Source organism: Morone saxatilis, unplaced genomic scaffold (genome assembly GCF_004916995.1).
Source record: "Morone saxatilis isolate NCDOM2014 unplaced genomic scaffold, NCSU_SB_2.0 Contig24, whole genome shotgun sequence".
Lineage (NCBI taxonomy): Eukaryota > Metazoa > Chordata > Actinopteri > Moronidae > Morone > Morone saxatilis.
Window position 1 is genome coordinate 4191585 of NW_023339807.1, and position 10244 is coordinate 4201828.

The 10244-nt window shown below is 40.7% G+C and overlaps 1 protein-coding gene across 4 annotated transcripts in view; it reads right to left on the reverse strand.

Annotated features, from left to right (window-relative positions):
* LOC118336017 (vacuolar protein sorting-associated protein 13B-like) overlaps positions 1–10244 on the reverse strand; it is a 313914-nt gene that overhangs the window by 287237 nt on the left and 16433 nt on the right. For all 4 annotated transcript variants that reach the window (XR_004797093.1, XM_035672549.1, XM_035672551.1 and 1 more), the window contains one exon: positions 5833–5950. Coding sequence is in view for 3 of the 4 variants with exons in the window: in XM_035672549.1 (XP_035528442.1) it covers positions 5833–5950 (118 nt within the window). In the remaining variant the exon portion in view is untranslated. The remainder of the gene's footprint in view (positions 1–5832; positions 5951–10244) is intronic.

The following is a 10244-nucleotide window of genomic DNA, read 5'->3' on the forward strand; positions in this document are numbered from 1 at the left end:
GTGAAGAGGTGGATGGATGTAGTAATCAAGAACAAGCAGGAGAGAAAGAGCAGTCCGACAGATTGTGTTTCAGCAGAGCTGGGGGAGCCATCCTGTAGTGTTACCAGTACCTCCTAATGGCCATAGTGACGCCCAGAAACAGAAGCTTCGCAGGAAAAACATACATGGTAAGGTCATTACTCAACGAAGTAAGAAAGAACTTAAAATATTACAGACAGGGGAGTTTCGACCATAAAATATGAAAATATACAGCAATAAATCCTCCTAACCACAGGACCAATGGCATTATTCATTCCTCCCATGTACTGTTAAACACAGTCACTACAAGTTAAAACATATAAACCTTTAATGCTTTTCCCTTATTTTCCAAACCAAATGTTTGTCTTCCTGTATCTACATGGCTGGCCCAGGGCATAACAGAACCGATAATTAGGCAGAACTAAATGGTGCTGTTGATGAAAATATTTATATGAATTGGTTAACTGTTCTGCCACTTGTACACAGGTCTGACTACGCATTAGCATAATCCAATTGACAAAATCTCAAGAGTTTGCTGCCTGACCAAACAGAGTGGCAGGAAGAGAGGATGACATAATATAAACTCAACTCATAAACGCAATGTGTGTTCGTGACATTTGTGCGTGGCCTTGCATGCATGCATGTGCTTGTCTTGAGTTTGACTGTGTGCCTGGCTGCTCTCTTGCGTGCATGAATGTGGCTGTGTGTGCGTGTGTGTGTGTGCCTGTGGTTCTGGGGTCAGTCAGAAAGCTGCTATCGCACCTGCAGCCTGGGCAGTAAAACCAGCACTTTACCCCCTGCCATTTCCCTCTCTGGATCTAATTTACCCGTGTCAGGGTGTCTCTCTTTCTCTCTTGCACTCTCTTACACTTGTTATACCTCTTCTTGCCTTGCACTAAGTCTAGGGCCCCAATCCGTCTCTCTGCGAGCCATCGCGCTGCTCTGAACTTCTGTAAACAATTGACACAGCCAGCACCTGTGCTGCGGCCCACAGGGAAGGAGCCCACTTAAAACTGTTCAACCATAAAATGACTGGAAAAACCAGCTCCTTTATGTGATCTCAGAACAGGCCAACTCTCTTCTGTGCAATACAGGAAAGAAACACTATACTGTCCATGCTCACCATTTTTCCTGTATATGGAAAGTATTAGCAGCTATCAGGCTTGCCAGTTATTAGCCATGGAGAAAGATTGACAAGTCCATCAGACAATAAATGTCCTGTAAGTTAGTCCTGCTGTGTTATTCTGAAATGTAATTAGTACAGTTAGCAATGTAGCTAAGAGAATACACACAGTAGCTACTGTGTGTGCTACCACCTTTAAATTGTGGAGCATAATTCACAAACTTCTATAAAATTCCCATTTAATTTGTATCTTTTATCTGTAAAATATAAAATACCAGGAATGTAAACAGTGGTACAATGACCTCACTTCCACCATGCCATTACTGCAGAAACACTGAAAGTCTATATTATTACAACGTTACTATCACTAACAAACAAGCCACTTAATTATATTAGCCATTCTATTAGCTCTAGGGCCTCTTATAGTACAACTGTAGATTCACACAACCCAACCATGCATGGTACAGCAGGTCTCCAGGACATAGGAAAGCTCCAGCTGGAGAAAGCTCCAGGCTTTGCCAGTATGGGATATTCTCTATCCATAAGTAGCATTTTCCAGTAATACCAGAACAGCTGCTGTATTTATTTTCTAAACAAAGGCCCCAGTACCAGGACAGCAGTAGCACTGGGACACCGATTTATCTCAGGAGTGTGTTGCATTTCAGGCCATGCAAATCTCAATCTCCACCAATCACACGTATACCTACTCAACCATGCATGGATGCACAATTCTTGGAAAACCTCATATCTGACACATAAATGTAGGTGTATGAACTCACTTATTAGTACATACAGACATATATGTAAGAACAGAAACACTGCACAGCAAAAGTAGGGATGAACAAACCCACATGCACAGTGAACTTTGCCCAGGTCATAATTAGAGCTGCAACTAACAATCATTCTCATTATGGATAAATCTGTTATTTCCTCAAGTAATCAATTAGTTGTTTGGTCGACAAGATGTCAGAAAATGGTGAAAAATGTTAATCATGGTTTCCCAAAACCCAAGGCAACATAAATTTGGACCAAAAAAGACTCAAAACAATTAATCCATAATCAAAATAGTTGCAGATTCATTTAACAGTTAACAATTAATCAATTAATCAACTAAACGTTGCAGCTCTAGTCATTCATCCAGTCATTCTGTGCTTTTGCAGCAGGGTAGGAAATAACAAAGTGCTTGTTATTTTAAGAGATCAAATCATCCAACACAATAAGAATGGTTAGGAATGGAATTTGGTCCCCATACTATGTGATCCAGCCTAATATATCAGTTCAGCCCACCAAATGCTCTACCAATGTTTTTGCTGTATATCAACCTTTTCCATTAGGAGTAAAAGGTTGATATACAGCATAAACATTAGTAGATGACTATACACAAGTCAGTGTAACTTATACAAATTAATATGATGCTTGCAGATGCAGTGTCCATTAATGCTTCAATCAAAAGTACAAAATAAGCTATTTACATGTGACAAGCAGAATTTGGCAAGAAATTTAAAAATGATCTTCTAACAGATGGGGTGTGTCTCCAATCACAGCTATGTACGAGCTTCCTTTACCTAAACAAACTGTCATACTGCAAAGACACTTCATACTTAATGTCCTACTGCTCTTATACGTAACATTTTTGTGGCTTTGAAAATATAAATCTTACGTGTAACTTTGATCCACCCATCTCACAGGTAGCACTAGACTCAAAGCAAGCCTCGCCACTATTAAATCTCTTTGAACTGATATAAAACAAAACACATTTTCAACAGTGTGAATAGGACCAAAGTAGGAATCCCCTCGAACAGAGAAATGCGGTTCTCACAAACGGTGGCCGCTGGTCCCCCACAAGCAGCAGTAAACATAATCACTCACAGAATCGCCCAAGGTGGAAGCACTTGGTCTTTGGTCTTTGTGTGGCTACCAATCCCATGGTATATGAATTAACATCACTATTTTCCACCACAGGGAGAACAGGGAGGATAAATGCATTCAGTATGTGAGAGCTTAGGGCCAAATGACTGGATAATTGCTGGTGGCTGCTTTTTAGTGTCGGCCCGTGTTTTGTTTTGGTTGTTTTTAAGGGGAGGGGAGCAGACGCAGCACAGAGGTTTCTCGATGTAGATGCTGACAAAGACGTAAGATTGGTCATTGGTCTTCCTAACACACACACACACATCTGTCTTGTGTCCATCGCTGCTTTCTGAGATATAAGCATTGTTGCAACAAGTGCAACTAACTTCCAATTTAGGAAAGCATTCATGGGGCTCAAAAAAGGATGGAAGCTAGAACATGAATGTCCGAATCACCTGTTTTTTAATCCTCTAATATTGATTTGTTTTCCCAAAAGCAAGTCCAAAACAATCTTTTTGTTATAATATTATTAGATTTTATTTCTTACATAATACAGCTGCACTGTGCACACTTGGCCTAGAGTGGACATACATCAAAATTAAAGCAATTAGAATATCTTTGACAAATAGAATTATATGCTTATAGCAAAAAAATTTGTATTTTCTTGTAGTGTATTATCTAATATATGTGTTATAATAGTAATACTTACATAATGAGTAAAGAGGAGTGTGGATCTGATGTGGCATGAAGCTTTTAACAAGCTTTTGTCAGCCTGTCTTTAATCATGAACAAAATACTAAAGTTAAACTGCATTGTTGAACCACAACAAGAGGTTAAGAGGTTTGGTTAACCTACAAAAATAGACACAAAACAACTTTTTTTAAACTCACCATAACTCATTAACTGAAATTTTTGGCAGCTATTTGTTTTTTGTATGTGCTCCATGGTTTCCTCAACGTTCAGTAAGTCCCAACACTAAATGGTTCTAAGAGTATCCAATAGGGCATTTTGGACAGAAACATACCCTGAGCACACAAACAAAGGATCAGAAACAAAATGGGCTTCATACAGCTGTTAGTTGATTCATTAAAGCCCTCATGTGTAGGATTTGAACATTTCTGCCCTTGGTGACTTCTCAGACCTCTTCAGTGGTAGAATCAACACAGATTGTGGCAGACTAGAAGTAGCGCTGTGCATTTCAGTATATTTCAGGATATACAGTATGTGTAAGATTTCAAGATTATGCAGATCATAGATATTTTACCTGTTTCAAATAGAAATGCTGTACTCAGGACATCATCTGTATCCATGCCAGTGGATTATAACAAGTCTAAAATAACGCATTCACAAGACTAATGAATTAATGTCTACAAAATTGCCTGTGTGCGCTGCCATGTCCTCACTTTTAAAAAACATCCATTAACTACATTAAAGACTGCTGACAGGTTTGTTTTGTATCTTATTCTTAGTAAAACATCCTCTGTCTGAGTCATAGCAGGTTAGTTTTACCTCATCTACCTTTTAACCTCTACCTTTTAATTAGGAAGGCTGGGATTACAGCATTCAACTGCTTCCTCGCTGTTATTGAGGTGATGCAACCTTTGACCTCAGAGTTGTCTCTACAGCCTATAATGGGTTGAAACAAGGTCCACGGCTGGAACAGTGTGGGGTTTGCACACAAATGAACACAGATACACTGAAAACATACACACATACACACCACACACACACACACCTGGGAGATCTGTTAGAGGTAGGCCCAAAGGGAGATGCTGGGGGTGTGAGGCACCCTGCTTTAACAGCTGGGGAGAGATATTATCTCATAACGTCAGGCCTGGAAATGGATCCTCCCCAGATACAACCAGCCAGGAGTGTAGGTTCATACATTCATGCAGACTGGGGCTCTGGGAGTGAGCCTTATGCTTGGGTGTAAGACTGTGACCTAGCTCTTAAAGCTCAAGACCTTCTCCACCGCTCTTTTTCTTTTTTTTTTTCCTTATATAAACTTTATTTCTTTATATTTTTCTTTCTCCTGTCCCACCTTCTTTCTCACTTTAAAAGTTTTCTCTGGAAACATTTTCCATGCTGTTGTTTCTGAGAGGTTGTTGCATACCTTTTATGAAGTGTTTATTGAGTATTTAAATTAGATTACTGAGGTTGTGCATGCTTTTTCACTTACACTACATACATTTAAACATCATTTAAATTGTCTGTACCACCATAAACATAAATAAAAAACCTTACTAGCTAATATGAAGTCTGTGTGTCTTTCTTTTTAAAAGACAGTTACAAATTAATTTTAAAAAATGTCAAAATAAATATTTTTAAAAGGGCATTATCCAGCCCCAATCAAACAAGACCATTCTTTGTGAGATGCAGTAAAGTGCAGAGTAAGGCAGGCATGGAATCCCTGGCCCTGTAGGAGGCATGTGGTCAAGTGGCCTTGTTGATAAGAGCCATCACTATGTGATTTATCACAGACACATCCCCCACACTCTCTCTGACTGATTTACACTGGTGAAAAAATGCACCGCAACACAGCTCATCCCAAAAAGAATACTTCTCCCAGTGTAAACCTGTTTTACCTACAATTGAATCTGACACTGACCACTGCAGGTATTTGGCTACTAACAAGCCAGTGGATTTAAACCCAATTACTTTGTCTCTACAGCATTCTTAGAGGCTAGAAAGAAAAATCAAGCTTTCCCTGTAGTGTAAATACATCCTAATCTTTGTCTCACTCTGTGGCCCCATCCTCCCCCACTGAGGCCGTGCCTGTCCTGGTGGTCATTCTCTGAGCAGGGAGTTGGAATAGCCTCACTGGCCCCAGGGCCATCACTCACCTGGGGGCAGGTCTGGGTCGCTGGGGGCAGCCTGCTGGAGGCGGCGGGGCTTGGCCACGGCCTTGGAGCTGTCTGAGACACTGCGACTGGTGGAGCTAGAGCCGCTCTCGTGGTCATCCTGATGAAAAAACAAACATGAATGTCAGTGAGGATAGACAGTGAAGTAAACACAGAGCTCTGCAGAACTGATGCATTTAGATTTGCTCTGATTTAAGTAATACTTTATGTAACAGTAGTGTAAAAGAATAGTACAGTAATACAATAGAGTTTGGTGGTCGTAGTGTCTGAAAGATAATATTTGTGCAGTTTTCATGCATCCACAATGTTCAAACTTAAGCTACAAAAAACAGTTCTGGTGTTGAGGTGTCATTTCAATTAATCATTATTAGTCAAGTCAAAAAGTTGAAAAAAAAAGTGTAATCCCTAATTCTCTGCCTATCACCTCATGGAGCTTAAGATATTAGCTAGCAGGATAGCACACATCTCCCCACACATGATCAATTACCAAACAAATCACTTAACCTCTAGTTATAGGGATCGCTACCTTTATCTGGCTATTGAGGGTAATCAAATTGTTGGTGTGCATGTAAGCAGACTATCTTTTCTCCTGCATGGCTGTGTGCACACTAGTCAGAGCAGTGATTAGCAGAGCAGCTACCATAGATTGCTGTTTTTTGAGCCCCCCTTCACACCAAACCTTCCTACTAACCTTCCTCCCATCCCCATTTAACAACCATCTCCATGGGCTCTACAAATAAACTCCGGTCCTTGGATGAGAGGGGTGAAGGTCTCTCCTCCACAACAGCACATGTCATCTGCACTCAGAGACCAGCGGCCTGTTAAGCCCAGGAATGCAAGTACAAGATCTGTGAGTGTGTTTATGTGTGTGTAGGAATGACGATGAAATGGACATCCCCTTCAAAGATGAGCCTGAAGATAAACAAAATGAGCCAAGATTCGGAATGAGGAGGTTATTTATTGGTTCAGCTTGAAGTGTGTCTGAGCCTAGTGGGTGCACTTTGACTAAGACGTGAGGTGCAATTAGAACAATAGGGACCTGCGGACAAACAATGGAGTGGGTCAGGAGATTGTGGTTAAAAGACTAACAGCCAAGGACTTTTACTAGATCTACTGCTGGGATAAATACAACTTTAACGTAGCAAACCCACAAATGCACAAAAATGGTCTAATAGGGAGTCCCCATGTTGTTCCTGCTGATATTATTTAGCAATATGTCTCCTAAAGCTTAAAGCAGAAAACCCCAGCTCTTATATCTGATGTCATCAAGTGACAAACCCTGGAGAAGCTCCATTGACAATAAAGAGACCGACTTTGTGGACTTGTAAAATTTCTACTAGCAGATTGTCACCTTCTCCAGAGGGTCTTGGTCATCGTGTTTCCAAGTTTTAGTGGAGGCTTGTTGTCTTGTTTCCAAGTTTTGGGAGGGACTTGCATGTTCACAGCTTTTGATTCAACAGTTCATTATCAGAGGTAATGGGACTAAAATTTGTTTTTGTATGCAGAGGACAAATATTTATTAAATTTGGAATACAACCAGCTCTAATGTAAAAACCTTGTCAACCATAAATTATGAATTTGGAAAACGGGAGAACAGCCAACTACATCAAAATCAAAGCACAAACAACATACTATGACTACAGCTAAAGTTCTACTCCTCTACAACTACTATGTGTAATTGAACAAATACCTCATTTTCATATTCACAGTAGACATAAGCCTGGAACAGAGGATGGTAGGAAGAAATGAAAGAAAGAAAAGAAACCACACATATTAGAACCACTCTAAAAATAGAAAAGTCAGAAAAAGGTGGAGGGTTGAGCGAGTTAACCCCCAGTATGGCTTTGATTAGGGGTTACTGCAGCACAGTAACCTTTTCACAGTTAGCCCGGGCGGTGAGTTAGTCAGACAATCCGGACAAAGGAAGGAGGCAATCACATATGTTAAGCATTTAAACGGTGGATCAGCGTGGCAGAGTGTCTCAGGAGTCACTCCTTATCCTGACAAATGTAAACACTGAAGGTGTGAAAATCAAATATATTTGGCTACTCCATGCACACACACACTTCATTCACACATACTCAAATGAGCAAATGAAAACCCACAGCCACACCTTTCAGCCAAGTCACATGCTGTACATACTGTACATAAACGTACCCCGCACAATTAACACACATTTCCTGGTTCTGACACTATTTAATGACAATGAACCCCTTTCTCTCTGTGTGGTTGAGTAATGAAGATTAGGTTTTAAACATACTTTGCATAATTTGAGTTGTGGACACACTGACAGAGAAGCAAGTATCCCCCAGTGCGGTAAAGTAAACACACAATCGCCAAAAGAGACGAGAGAGGCTCTGGCAGAAATATTTATACTAAACTTCAGTAAGGGCCTTTGCGGTAGAGCTGCACTATGCAAGCAGTTTTTTCCCCATCAGTGAGTGGTGGGAATTGGTAAACATAAGGGGAGGAATAATAAATACTTCATCAAGGTTCCAAATACTAGAGATTGGCAAATAATAAGATGTTAATTTGTTGCTCATTATTCACATTTAATTTGGTAACTTGTCATCACTTCAAAAGTTGCATCTGCAACATTTAGAGATAAATGAGAAGGTATATTTTTAGATGAGTTAAGTTCATAATGAAACATGCTCACATGTTGAGGTGTTTAGTTTACATCACAATACACTATTTGAGAACATTAGAATTAGAAACAGTTTCCCTCCCATGTAGACTCGCATATCCCTGCAGGCCAGGAGTACATCGAGTTCAACAACTCAAACTGCCACTAAAGAACAAGACTGCCAAATTTGGAAGTAGCGCAATTAAGCGCTCAATGTCACCGTGGGCAGTGAGCAATTCTCCAGAGGCGAAAAATGCCTTTTCAGAGGGAAGCCCTGGGACAAATGAAGCCTGCCTCAGCTGCTGTCGGGTAAACTGATCCCTCCAATGCCACGGCAGGGCACAGGACAGGGAGGGAGGGATGGAGGGATAGAGAAGGAGGGAAAGACAGAACGACCAGGAAAAGGGGGGGTTGTTTCCCCTGCAGGCATGTCAACTCAGCTGTTGACCAAAGATGACGGTAGCAGAAAAGGAAAAGAGGGACAAGAGACAAAGAGATAAGTGGAAAAAATAACAGAGTGCGATAAAGTGAGACACTGAGACCAAGTAAAGTTTAGAAACAGCAAGAGTGAGAGAGATTTGGAGATAATGAACCAGAAGAGAGGCACAGAAAAAAGGAACAGGTCCTGGCAGTGTGAGTGACAGGCAAGCGGGACCCCCTACTCAGAGGGTAAGTGGGCACCCATGGAGGGTTAGGGCACAGGAAGGCCAGGCCTGACCTCTGTCCCCCTGCAGACGTCTGGCCCAGTCGGGGACCAGGAGGCAGTGTGTTGAGCCTGTCTGGAGGGTCGACCCACATCTGAGCTGCTCAACACATTAACTGAACCCCGCCACCACCTCCAGCTATTAGAAACAGCACCTCTGCAGATACTGTCACAGTTCCCCTAGTGCAAACAAACGAGCTATAACTCACAGATACCAGAAACCAGTAAAGTCTTAACTGCCATTGGCAATGTAATTTATATGTAAACTGTGATGTGAATAAGTAAAGCTTGTGAAAATAATACTAATATTTTTTTGTAAGTGGACCATTTAAGGTCACAGCAAGCGATGTGTGATGTGAAAACATCTAATAGGACATAATAGGTGTAGTTGCCCAATATAAATGTATGTAAATTGGTGTGGTTTCTATGCATTTGTTTAAACTTTAAAATAATTTGAGCCTACTGGAAATACTATATATATATATATATATTGCACAGCCTAAAGTGTGGGAGGGAAACAGAATAATGGTCTTACTACAATTTCTTGTCATTTGAGGCTTTCACTTTGACATCTGTTGGCCTAAAACAAAACAAAAATGGCAGTTTGTTTTTATTGTCCAAAAAACATTACTGAAAGATAAAATATGACATTTTCTTTTTTTTCCTCTAGGAATTACAAAGCTATTTTTCAATTTCAGTTCAGCACACAGGAAAAAAATTGTTGGCAGGGATAAGCAGTCAACTAACATGACTGCCTGATCTTCGAAACCCAAACATTTTTAAAACTGGTCAATTTCACACAGTTTCAGCAGATTAATGAGAGCATGCAGAGGACCATTGCTGCATAAACACACTCTCTGTTATTGTTGTTTTTCCTCTGCAGGTTGCTGGCGAACTCATGCTGACATCAAAGCAGCAGGCCTGGAGATTGGAGGCCAGGCAGTAGAAGGCAAACACCTACGGAGTGCGAAAATAAATGGAGGAAACTCAATAGCTCCTTATCTCAGACAGAACCCCCCACCTTCTCCAAATCACTCATATACACATACAAACACAGACACACAC